Below are 13,798 nucleotides of genomic sequence, written 5' to 3'. Positions count from 1 at the left end.
ATCAAACAAACATGGGTGAAAACTCTTATTGCCCGGGGGTTTATGACTGTGTGATGTCATATTTGTGGCGTTTGATCAAACACACACGTTGCGCAAATTCCGCATCTCTGAAGTACAATCAGATTATGTTTGATCGATCAAGATAACAGACAGTTAAACGTGTTTTGATAACCTAATTTAAACTTCACATGACTGAATACAAATTTGTCCATGCCATGCTTCTCTCAGAAAACGTAAATAATAACAGGAATTGAATCTGACAACACAACACCAATGATATTGCTATATTTTAATGACAAATAACAAAGAGTACATTCAGAGTTGAAAACATAAATATCAATACTGTTTCAGCTAGCGACCAACAGTTCCATCATAAGTATTTGAAGTAAACACTTGTAAACACCATGGAACTGTGCACCTTATTTACTGAATAGGAATGGCTGTAGACACTGAAAGACGACAGTTCTGTGGTTCAAGATAAAACATGTACTTGGGAGGCTCATACTGACTTGTCTGGCCTCGTTTTGAATTAACCAATCGCCTTCACTCTCTGAATATGTTTAATTGTGACAATTGCCACTTAAAAGCAAAGGTGTGTTTGACCAATTTTCAGTTGGGAGATTCCCTTTTAAGGTCAAATAAGTATTCCGTGTCCACGGTGTCTGGAAATGATTATAGAAAATACTGTTTGTGACATTTTGTGGTTTGAAATGATTAGGAAGAAACGCGTTTGTCTCATCAATGCCCCAATACGTATTTTGATTATTGCTTTTAGCCTAGCAATTGCGTCTGTTTTCCAATCTTGGGTATTAATACTGGTTGTAGTATACGATAGACAGTGATAACCCTCGGAAAGACAAGTAAACACGATATTCCCCCCGTCTTCCCAGAACTCCATGGACCAAAAGTCACGAGGTGGGCGTCCAGGAAATCAACATAAACTAAAACGTCTAAACGAAAACATCTGATATTTGAGCAACTTTTTTATATCACATCAGCTTGGACACTCAGATTCATCTCCTATGACTTTGGTCGGCAGGTATTGCTCAAAATGTCAAAGAGAGTAAGCTCCCTTGGTGTTCATGAAAACATCTGATGAAGTCATCACAGAAGAGGCGTGGTTAGTCTGTTGCCTCTACTGTGTCGGGGATCGGGAGGCTGTTCCGAATGGTGACGGATATTGCCGAAGCCAGGGTGTATTCCTACGGAATCCATATTTCCCATTGTACCCGACAACAGGCTTCACTCCTTGCATGAACTGCGCATGTCCGTTGACTACATCCGGTGAATGACCTTAAAAGTAACAATATTTCATCAGTTTAATTTATTCTAGAGGAGAATAAAGAAAAACATATCGGAAAGCTTAATTGAAACCTTTGTCAGAGTACCTATGACGAGTTATTAAAATTCGCTTCTGGACTTTTTGAGAAAGGATCAAAATGACTAATCAAATATGGAACCTACCCTATGTGGCATTTCTGCTATGCGCCTACTGCTGTATGGCCGGATTGTTTTACACGCAAACATTGTGATGACAACCAGATGCATATTTGTGTATTTCTTGATAAATTAACTATTCTTCCTTCTGTCTGACATCCAGTTATGTTTTTATGTTAACCCCCTCTCGTCCACCCAATATTGTCTCCCTTCATAATCTGTCGGGCAAAAGAAAGTTTACACTTGAAAATTGGATTTGTCCAAAAATTACAAACGTTATCAAAATGATACTAGGATGAAAACAGTCGCCAAAGCACTTCAAACACAACTATGATACCCGTATGAAATGCATCATCATCGAAAACCCCTTTCTTGTTGATTTCATGTATAGCCACCTTTGAACATGGGTGTATACTTTGTTTGCCCGGCAGTGTATGATGTGTCCCTCTTATCCACGTGTATACTGTCACACAGACCCTGACACAAATGTATCCAGTACAGCCCATGCAAGTCTTAAATAGTTGGCAAGTCTAGATTACTGCAGTTTGAAATGGATAGTCTCTTGGCTCATTTTTATTATTGAAAGGTCATTTAACAACTTTTTTTCTGTAAAGTATTTGCATTTCAGTGCTTCAGTGAAATTACAAAGATGACTGCACATTTCCTAAAGGCACAAGGTTCCACCTTGGAAATAGATGACTGTAATATCTGTCCAATCAGATCCAGATTGAAGACACGTCTATTCAACGAAGCCTTCACCATGTCCACATAAGTGTGTTTCAGATGTGTTCAGACCTGGACAGCTCTTTTAACATGTGACTTCTTTCTAAAGAAATCAAATCAAATAACGAATAGGAGATTACGTATACCATGTTATCGTTTATATTACATATCCTGCAGGTGATAAATGACGATATACAGACCGGCGCCAAACTGGTTCCTCATGGACAAGTATTGGTAGCCAGCTCCTTTCTCGTGGAAGTAGTCCATCACGGGCCCGTCAATGGAGGTCCCACCTGTTTCCTGGAACACAAGAGACTGACTTCAGTAATCGCTGACGCACACCATGACGAAATTCTTTGAATATATGAATCCGTGCATTGATAAATTATTTGGATTCTTCATGACAGCCACCTCTATTGCACACCAAGGCGATCGTTTGTATTTTGTCAATATTGAAACAATATTCAAACAATTCTGAACAACATGTCAAAATACGTCGTTCACATTGAAAACCATTCTTCGTAGTCTCTTAATGGAATGACAGACTAGGGAGGACAATATGACAGAGGTTAATGTTGTTGTTGTCATGACGATCTAATATGGAACCGGTTTCTTATATCTTATATCTAATATCATCAATATCACACATCCCTTGCTACATTAATTAGGCAAACTCCCAGTGGGGGTGGTGAGAATAGATCCCCAGCACTCAATTGTTTGTCGTAAGAGGTGATTAAAGTGAATCGGGTGGCTAGGCCCTGTGACTTGATTGATTGCAGGCCATCGTATCTCGACAGCATGGATTGTTGTTCATAATATTAATCGCTGGTTTGTCTGGTCCAGACTCGACTGTTTACAGGCCGCCGTGATGTAGGAGCGCTATTGCTGTGTGCTCCGGTAAACAACTAGCACTAACAATTCAACCGCCCTGTGGCGATTCCTGATGACTATTGATCCAAAGCAACCTATGTGACATGTAAGCAGTGACTTAATGCATCCGGGATCAGACTCAGTGACTTAGTCCAGATTAGATTATATACATGCCAACGTGAAACAGATGGAATACCACTGACTGCGGCATTAGACAATATGTATCCCCTCACCCTTCAAAAGGGGGCACGGGTGGCCCAGTCGTCTGAGGCGCTGCGATTCGCTGTGCAGGGTTGCGTCCCTCGGGCACGCCAGAAACCTATGATTGTGGGTTAGAATCCCGGTACGCTCCGATTATGTTTCTAGGTTTGTCAGCACCATACCCGTGCTCGTGGGTTTCACCGAAGTGGTAAACGTTTGAGAACTGCATCACTTCGGGCATTCCTCCCACATTAAGCTGACACGCCGCGATATAACTGGAATAATGTTAAAAGCGGCGTTAAACCCAACTCACTCTCTCACTCACCCTTCATCAATATTATCATCTGAACACCGCGTCAAGACATGCACATCCTGTAGTTTGTAATCTGACCTAGATGTCGGGACACAGGTTTGTCGTGTCGAGGTGACATCCTACAGATGCACTGTCTCACCTGAGTTAAGTGGGAGGACTGAATGTGGCACTGTCCCACATGAGATAAGTGTCGAGACACTGTCTCACTCAACAAAGACTCATCAGGATCTCGCTCTGGGGTCTGTCTCTCATACTCTGACTGGCAACAGCCAATTACCACGAATAAGCTTCACTCAATTTCAAATTAACCTTGCGAGTAGACTCACATGAATTACAACAGAATTTTATATGTACAGTTTTACGCAACAGACACTCGCAGAGACAAAAAAAACAACCGATCTATATTGTACACGGCCGCATGGACAAACAAAGCTAAAACATATCTTGTCTACGCAGCAACAAACATGAATAGCAATTTAAATATTTATGGCAGCACATTGCGATAACGTTCAACGAGATAAACTTTTCTAAGACCAGGAACGTAATTAGAATGGCTTTTTTACACGTAGATCAAGATTTGGGGACACAAAGCAATACAGTAAACAGACCGCCGTGTCAGATAAGATTGTTTGTTATATCTGGTCAGTTATGAGATGAACTCTAAATCTGTTTTGCAAGCACCAAATTTGCTTGAATGCCTTTGTACGCCTATTGACTGTGTGGATTACATGATCCCTTAAGTCCGCCGTCATATATCTATGCGAGTGTCCGTGTTTATATATTTATGTGCACAGACTCGGTCCCTATGCCCAAGGCTTGTCGCATGTTGACTAATGAGCATTGGAGTCCACATCATGCTGTGTCTGGCCCGTGGGTCGTTGCTCATGCACTCAACCACTGGTTTGCCTAGCTCAGACTCGAATAATTACAGGCAACCATGACATTTCTGACATTCACTCACTCATTCTTTCATTCACTGTTGTAATGCCTAGCTATAAAGCAGCTATAAACCCTTACGTTTGTTCACTTATATCACACCATAGAAGGGCAAATTCATTAACTCCAAACCGTCTCCGTGGTCCAGTGGTTCAGTGCGTCTGTTTGAAGGTCCGGGGTTCGTACCCGACCGCGTCATACCAAAAGACGTTAATAGTTGATACTTGTTGTTACCCTGCCTGGTGTTCGCCATTAAGGGGGCTAAAACAAGGACTGGTCGGCTCTCATACTGTGGGGTATCCATGTTAAACATGGTATCTCAGGGGGCTAGCACTATACAATCGGGATTAGTCCGGACAAGTACAAGCAGCCCCACCCCACACGTGAATGCACTTCGCTGTGTAAGTGAAATACTCTTGAATGCGAGATTAATCCCCATTTCAAGTTATCTCACCTCAGTAACTCCAACTGAAGAATCTCAGTATATCTCTTAATCAGATGTGTGTTCACGATCCTGGCATCAAGACAGTGAATCAATATCCAACTCCCTGTTGTGTGAAAACTGACGCTAGACATGATGATGCATATTGTTGGTCCAGACATTGACGGTACACAGTAAAATATATTTCATAGACGCACGTTGACAAATTCCTCAAGACAACCATATCCAAAATACCAACGATTCCAGTTAAAATTTTATGACGTATTTTACGCAAGCTCTACGAAGTCACATATACTCTTCAAAAGAAGTTAAAGAACACCCGATTTCTTCACATAACTGTTGTTAATCTGTCATGACGTGACCGATTAACTATATTAATAGCCATATGAAAACATCGGGTCTTTTTTATATTCCTTTTGAGTAGTACAACCCAGTCAGTGGTTGTCATGACGACAAACACAGGGTGTCGGCGACGTCAAGCAGACAGATAAATAAGTTCAAATAAAGGAATTTGCTCTCCCGATTAACATGATCGGCTAGAAACAATATCATGGTATTTTTAGCTTTTACAACCTTTGGTTGTCATCATCCAAGACGATTTACAGTTTCAAAGTGGTAAACTTTAAAAAAAATATATTCACCGTTTGTATACATGAAAAATGCTTTAGTAATATTCCTAATTTTTAAAGAGGGAAATTGTCTTTTGGATATGCTCTATTTTATTCATTTAGCCCGTGGTACACACTAATTCTGTTTATAAACGCCAAATCACAAATAATAATAATAATAATAATAATAATAATAATAATAATAATCATTATTATAAAAACTTATATAAACTTATAAAAAATATAAAAAAATAATAATAATATGTTTATAACCAGTCTGACTGTGCCAGGATCACCCAAACCCTCTTTGCTAATAAATAAATGGTAAAACTGAAAGGTAACTGAATATATTATTGTATGTACAGCTTACAAATGAAATTAAACAGAAAGAAAGAGACGCGCCTCTAATTTATCAAGTTACTGCCGTCACAACAACAATCATCACGCACGACATTCCAGGGTCCACCTGCAATAACCGCAATCTAATCTCTCAAGTCGATTTTTTCTCTGGTCTCACCATGGAGTCCGCGCAGTGGGGGAGGTAATGCTGCGTCTTCAAGTGACTCGGTGTCAATACAATACCCGTAGTCGACACCTGGGTCAGCTCTACATGGGGCTATAACCCCGTCTGTATACCTAACACAGTTGTGGATTTGAAAGCTCCGATAAGCTAAGAACAGATCGAATGTGCTTAGGATTAGGGTCATTTAAAGCATTTCGATTTCGAGTATCAGTGATATTGGTTTCAAAGTCTTGACATAATAAATCTCCATTAAAGCTTGCGTAAAATTAGTAAACAGAATGAGAATCATTTATATCGGTTAAAACTTCATTGTTTTTATCCAATGTATTTGTCTTTAAACACTCCTATTCTATATATAGAACTACAAGGACTATAGTCGTTAGGTGGTAAAGTAAATATATGCGATAAAACCATGTCCATACTCATCAGAAATCTCTGCTAAAAGCAGAGCCCATTGTACTATTCCGACTGTATCATGAGCGTGTGTTTATGAATCACTATCAACTAATGATGATGCTAGGTTTTCTCGAATAAGTGAACGTATCCTGCCTCGTTGGTTGCACCCGTCACAGACACATGCAAAGGCAAGTCAAGTGTACATCTGGACAAACGCGGAAATATGTAGAAGTCAAAATAGGGAAATACATCGGACATAACTTTGGCCACAGATGCGCTAAATTGGGAAATGTTCTCCACATGTCTACAATGAAACGTTTTGAAAAGTTTACTGAGGCCTCGAAAACGGTAACATCAAACTCCTAAGAAAGAGTCGTATGACGTTCATTGAAATCTACGTAGAAAGAGGATGGTCGATTGTTCCTGAAAAGTTGTGAAATGTAGACAACAAAGGCTGTAGCTGTTGGAATATTGCTCAACATAAAGGAAAAGTTGACTATTGGAAAGTTGAAATCCTTCTTGGAATACAAACTTACAGTCTTGTGGCCATTAACCTCTCGAATTTGAAACTACTGCTGACCCTAATGAAAATTGGGTGGTCACCATGAGTGAAGGTCATCGTGACCCAACAGCGTAGATAGTTGATTATGCTGTCAGCCATGGGTCTCCCTATCCCAGACTCAATTATTTACAGGCCGCCGTTTCGTTTGATTGTTACGGCCGGCGACGTTAAATAATATGCTTTCTCCCATCATATATAGTTGTTTTACACATTTTGTGCGCGACACCTGTGTTTCTGTTCCTTTATGACATGTATGTGGACTTAGGCAACACGAACGCAATCAGCCTTGACGCGGTAACACACCCGTGAAGATCTGGGGTAGAATAGATCTTCAGCAACACATGCTTGCCGTAAAAGGCTACCATGTGTTGTCGTAAGAGGCGACTAACGGAATCGGACGGTCACGCTTGCTGACTTGGTTGATGCATGTCATGGTATTCCAGTTGCGTAGAGCGAAGCTCATGATATTAATCAATGGATTATCTGGTCCGGACGCGATCATTTACAGACCACCGTCATGTAGCTGGAATATTACTGAGGTCACGCTTGCTGTATGTGAGCCTGAGTGAGTATGTATTTACGCCGCTTTTAGCAATATTCCAGCAATATCATGGCGGGGGACACCAGAAATGGGTTTCACAAATTGTACCCATGTCGGGAATCGAACCCGGGTCTTCAGCGTGACGAGCGAACGCTTTAACCACTAGGCTACCCGACCGCCCCTAAACAACAAACAAACAAACAAAGCTGTAACATTGTTATTATGGGATCACCACGCATGAGCGAGTGAAGTGGTGTTTCTTTAAGTTTCCGTACACATTATCACCATGACAACATCATGGCTTCTCATTGGAACTATGTTCTTATGTTCCTTTCTCTATTCTGACACATTACTAATTACTTACTCACTCATGCACTCCCAACTGTAAACATTCTGTTTGTCTCCCTGTTGTTCTTTCAGCTTTAATGGCTGAAACATTTACCGCCATGCCATTGATTTCCGACGAGGCCAAGATATAATACCGTCAATTGCATGAAGTTACCGAACATTTAATGCTGCTACGATCGATGTCATGGTCAATATCTTTATCCGTAACAAAATAGATTACCTTCGTTTAACATCTTCATGCACAGATCGTTGTTTTCGTGAACTCCAGCAAAAAAATACAGACTATACAGATCAATCCTAGCTCCATGGCTAAAACCTGATGGCAAGGGTTGCATATTGAAGGAAACAAACATGTGCGTCCTTCTACATGTAGTTCGCTATATATGCGGCTGACGGTGGTATATATACAATACAGGTTCCTGGCCCTATATATCGGAAAGAAACTGTAAACTTGCGTGTAGATTTATCCATAACGTCATAGCAGTTTGCACTGCAATTGGATGATGCCATGCTAAACGACATTTCTCACTTATGTCAGTACGATATTCAACAATCTCTTCCACTCCGTTAACCAAATACAGTCAATTTTCAACTTTGTAGATTTATGAAAACAAAATTTATATTTTTTCCCTGTTTCTTGTCAAAGATAACACTTGATTTTAGTTCAGATTTTTATGTTATTTTCGCCACGCGTGTTACAGGGGGAAACCACTTTAAGAATGCATAAGATGTTTGATGTAGCTCGTAGGTGATGTTCTATTATTGATACCGGTAAATTTGTTTCCTGTCAAAATCAATCAATATCTTTGACGTACTGCCTTGTCTGGCACAATCAATGCCAGCGTGTGTCTTGTTGCGTGTCTGTGTGCTGTACATGGAGTAAGGTTCAGTGTCTGCAACACAATGACTTAGTATCACCCTGTTCCAGGCAACATCAAAGTCGCGGTAAGGGTAAAGGGTAATGTCGCGTATGTATTGATAGGGATTGGGGTTAAATCTGTAAGGATCAATTCAGAATTGTATTGTTTCTGTCCGTCGCTGAGAAGTTAACTTGGTGATTTAACAGTAGCTTTGCTATACATGTGACCAAGGCTTGATTCTTCCAATAAGGGGCGGTCGGGTAGCCTAGTGGTTAAAGCGTTCGCTCGTCACGCCGAAGACCCGGGTTCGATTCCCGACATGGGTACAATGTGTGAAGCCCATTTCTGGTGTCCCCCGCCGTGATATTGCTGGAATATTGCTAAAAGCGGCGTAAAACCATACTCACTCACTGATTCTTCCAATGGTCGTTTTAGGATTATTCATGGCGTGTCTTCTCCCCTTTGAGGCATTTGTGTAGCACAGTGGTTAACGTGATCGGTCATCGCACCAACACGGGAGTTTTGTTCCTACTTGAGGATTTATGTCCATTCTCAAAACATAAATGAGCCAAAATCATTTCTACAATCATAAAGAAATGTCCATTGTACCATTCCAAATATATCATAAGCATGTGTTTAGGAATCATTATGAAATATTCATGACCAGGTGTAAAACCCCACTCACACCCCTTCCATTACTAGATGTTGTCTAATACCTTATGGCCACCCTAACATAAAGTGAGTGAGTATGGTTTTACGCCGCTTTAAGCAATATTCCAGCAATATTCCAGCAATATCAAGGCGGGGGACAGAAATGGGCTTCACACATTTTACCCATATGGGGAATCGAACCCGGGTCTTCAGCGTGACGAGCGAACGCTTTAACCACTAGACTACCCCACCGTCCCTAACAAAGAGCAACAGAGACAAATCAGTGAGTAGTGTTATCATGACTATTTCTATTTGATGAAGTGTACTATGCCGGAACAGAATATCTGTTTTCATGGTCATGACGTAGAAGGTCTGTGGGATTGAATACATTCTAGAGTCACTAATTTCCTAGTTTCCTGCAGCATCTACACTTACGCCATCGGCCCATGGTACAGCAATCAACAGCAGCCACATTAGCCAGACATGTGTCGTGCTATGACAATACATGTTGCACAACATCATCAACATATATTGACAGATTTCTTACCAGATCAAAATCATCAATGGACATAAATAATCTCGCGTATTGGCTTGAGATATAGGGGTAATGTTTTTGTTCCAGAATTCGTGTTCTGACGTGCTGTCTCTGGAAATCACCGACCCGTGTAAGTTCAAGAATCTTGTTGACATTTGAAGATATTTGATTACATACAGAGACTTAAATATGAGTTAATCCTTGTCCTTTCACTCCCCAAAGACGGACTGAATGTGATCATTCAAGCAAAACCTTCTAAAGATCATAAACCCTGTACTCCATTGAATCGACTGTTGAGACAGGACAAACCAAGAGCATGGAGAGGTGACGACACTTGTTCGTCTGCTCCAAGAGGCACGGCTATATGATATACATATGTATACACCAGCCAGGGTCACACTGAACGGGTGACCGAACAGGACGGACATTTAACAGACTGCTTTGAATATGGTGGTCATGCTATTTCTAGATATAAATCTGAAATCCGATTGAAGGATGGTCGCCTGAGGTCATAGGCTACCTACAAAGCTTTTTTTTTATATCTTTTTTTTTCAGTGTAGCACAATTTATTCCAGGTTCTTCATTTTTCTCTTAAAATGTGATGTTGAGCAAGCATCACTTTCTAGATTGCAAAGCTTTCACATCAGAATCTCAACGTGTTTTCATATTAAATGTCATATGGATGATAGTTAGAATGAAGGTCCATACATTGCTTTTTCAGAATTGATGTGCAAGAACGAATTGAAACTGGAACAATTTGACTGGTATATGCATTCCAAAGTCATTATTATCAAAATATCTCTTAGGCTCACTACCTGCACTGCAAGGCTGTCGACAATTTACAAGGTCAGTGGCGGAACTGTATTGTTATTCTTAGGTTTTACGTATCAAAACACAAACCATTAAAAAACACAGCTATACACTGCAACCCAAGCCCTTGATGCCAGATTGCAGTAACTTATGGTCAGGTCATACTAAATGGTTGTTAACTCAGGCATTATACAGGAGCCCTATGTTTGTAAAGCACCTGTCAATCATGTGAAATAACGCTAGTGATAATAATCAAGTATTACGCAGTCTGACTATAACAGTACTTGTTCAACATCGTGTTTGTGTGGTCTTTAACCTTGACGCTTTATGGCGTTTGTGGTTTCTAGCAGAGTCACAGGTGACCATATACAGGTGTGATTAAATGGTTTTGGGCGTACTTGAACTGTGATAGTCATGCAGTGTTCATGTGGAAGCCATGGGGTTGATCTTGTTTACACAGGTTGATTAATGGTTGAAACTGTATATTCGACCACATGCACAGCGACCTTAGTCACAAGCAGACTAAGCCGCGCATATACACAAACACGTCTTTCGGCTCGGCGGGCTTGACTTTAACGAAATGCCGTACTGACACTGAACTACTTATCGAATAGAACACTATAGAGTACAGGAAGGTAAAAGGTTTTTGTATTGTTTTGTTTGGCTGTTGATTAACGCCGCATTCATCAATATTCCAGCTATATGACGGCAGTCTGTAAATAATCGAATCTGGACCAGACAATCCCGTGATTGACATCATGAGCATCGATCTACCCAAGAAGGATACGATGACATGCATCAACCAAGTCAGCGATCCTGACCACCCGATGCCGTTAGTCGCCTCTTTGGACAAGCATAGTCGCCTGTTGCGGCAAGCATGGGTTGCTGAAGACATATTCTAACAGGGATCTTCACGGATCGAAGATAATAAATAATAAAATGAAGTGAATCAATGGAAGTATAATCAAAGTTATATTTCTTCCGAGGGTAGTCAAAGTTCATGGAGTTTTTTCATTCCCCATTTACGACTTAGGGTTCAAGCGAATGGGTGCCTGGGTTCCCCGACGAAGGGTTTCTTGCGTCTATCTGATCAATCAGTCAATCAATATAGTTCATATATTCATTCTTGTGAGTCAACTTCACTTATCAATACATATACACGATCACGGTTTGTTTGGCTATTATTTTAATATACCAATACGTGTATATTTAACTGAAGGTAAATCAAATCTCCTCTATCATTACACTTTAGATAATCGCCTACATATAAAGTAACAGCACAGATAGCATCAATGGTCATTTTTTAAATTATGTAATATTATACACCATGACATATATGCCGCGAGATGCTATGTAACCATGGTAACTGCTCGTCCCGAGATAGCTCACCTGGCCCGTCCTCCGTAGCGTCCTCTCCACGCCGTGGAACTTGAAGTAGGGTGTGACATGGCCGTCCTTCTGGGAGTTGTAGGGAGGAACCACAGGCCCAAGTTTCGGGTTAGCTTTAGAATAGTCACAGGATATACTGCTGACTGCGTTACAATCCAGAACAAACGTATGTTCCTTGCCCAGCAGCTCCTGGGGTGGCGGTGTGGGTGGGGTGCGGTAGATCTTGTTCACCCGAGACTTGGATCGCCGGGGGGAGGAAGGGGAGGCGGACATATTTGAAAAAAATCTGAAAATCCGACACCCTCCGATATATTTTCGGCACTTAAATTCTCCAGAGGCGTTGAACGTTTCTTCAAATAAACCTTTGTGGGAATCCGTTATGCGTTAAACTTAAGGATTTGTTCTGTGACTCGGCCAAATTCTTCAGGGTATCTTGTTCCAAATGTTCACGTGCTGTACTAAAGTCTAAGATTGCTTCCACTATACAAGTTGATAAAATCCACGCAGAGCGTTTTAGTCGAGTGACTGGCTTACAACCAGTCGCGAATAGCGCTGTGAAATATACTACACTTGTACATAGCAGGCTGGTTGTCAAACAAGCTAACGGTGGTTGCTATGCGGAGGCCTACCGGTAAATCTTGTATTATTCATACGCAACTCTGGTTACTTGTGCTCGCTAGCTTTGTTTGCACTTGTCCTGTTCCCTTTTGATATTTTAATCTTTTCTAAATTGGTTCGTGTTTCGTTCGACCATTAGAGGCCCTGTTGCTATCACGTGACAAGCTACCTGAGACAAGACTTCTAGATTAGCCCGGCCTTAAAGTAGCACCACCTAAAACAACTTAAAAGACACACCACAGGCAACTGCCCCCACTGCAAACAACCCGAAACCACAGAACACGCACTCATTCACTGCACCCACTATCAAACACACAGAACCACACTACAAACCGCCCTCAATCTAAATAAGGTTCCTACTCTAGATGAAATACTAAACCCTCAAAATAAACTAGAAAACTTCAAGGCCCTAGGCGTATTCCTAATCAAAACAGACCTAATTAAGCGCATCTAAAAATTAATTAATCTACCAATCCAAAATCCAATAAACATACAAACACGCACCTCACCCGGCTCCCTTAGTTCCCTCCTCCACCCACCTCGGCATTTATTCCAAATTTAAAAATTTCAAAAAATCAATATAAGCAACCCCTAAAAGCCCCCTCTTGGGTTGCACACACCACTTTCACCCTTCTCGGAATACACTAAATGGTCCGGCCAGGCCCGTGTGCGAAATACGCTGTAGTCGGAAAGCGCACGTTAAATCTTTTATATCAGTCAGTAGCACGCTTCACTAGGTGCCTTAATCCGGGACAGATTTAATGGACCCAGTAATCTGTTTGCAGGTAATATTTCTAAGCGTTATATAATCAACATATTTAAAGGGAGAGAACGCTTGAACATAAAACCCCTGCCCCTTAATGCATAACCATGCACTGTACAAGTGAACTACTTTAATATACGCTTTGGAACGAGGATTGAAATATAAGTACTTCATACAATTGAATCTCGCTTTATTGGCAGCATGTATGACTTATAAGAGCCAGGAGGATATACATGACATATATTGATTATATTCAGAGTATGTACAACGAG

General features: G+C 40.9%; 1 protein-coding gene across 1 annotated transcript; it reads right to left on the bottom strand.

The window, feature by feature from the left end:
• Positions 1 to 328: 328 nt before the first annotated feature.
• LOC139465375 (sperm microtubule associated protein 1-like) lies at positions 329 to 12,689 on the bottom strand. Its single transcript, XM_071247083.1, has 3 exons — positions 12,146 to 12,689; positions 2,361 to 2,460; positions 329 to 1,293 (listed from the first exon to the last, which is right to left on the bottom strand). The coding sequence occupies exons 1-3, from the start codon at positions 12,416 to 12,418 to the stop codon at positions 1,136 to 1,138; spliced, it is 531 nt and encodes a 176-aa protein (XP_071103184.1). The 5' UTR covers positions 12,419 to 12,689; the 3' UTR covers positions 329 to 1,135.
• Between the last annotated feature and the right edge of the window lie 1,109 nt (positions 12,690 to 13,798).

Source organism: Haliotis cracherodii, unplaced genomic scaffold (genome assembly GCF_022045235.1).
Source record: "Haliotis cracherodii isolate W230 unplaced genomic scaffold, xgHalCrac1.p SCAF_18, whole genome shotgun sequence".
Lineage (NCBI taxonomy): Eukaryota > Metazoa > Mollusca > Gastropoda > Lepetellida > Haliotidae > Haliotis > Haliotis cracherodii.
The sequence above is the reverse complement of the archived record's forward strand: the minus strand, read 5'-3'. Positions and strand labels throughout refer to the sequence as shown.

What these genes read in the sequence shown, in the direction of transcription:
- LOC139465375 (XM_071247083.1), bottom strand. Translation starts at nt 12,418, where the DNA reads ATGTCCGCCTCCCCTTCCTCCCCCCGGCGATCCAAGTCTCGGGTGAAC. An exon ending in CGCTACGGAGGACGGGCCAG is followed by an intron (nt 2,461 to 12,145) that starts GTGAGCTATCTC and finishes CTTGTGTTCCAG; the next exon opens with GAAACAGGTGGGACCTCCAT. An exon ending in GAGGAACCAGTTTGGCGCCG is followed by an intron (nt 1,294 to 2,360) that starts GTCTGTATATCG and finishes GTTACTTTTAAG; the next exon opens with GTCATTCACCGGATGTAGTC.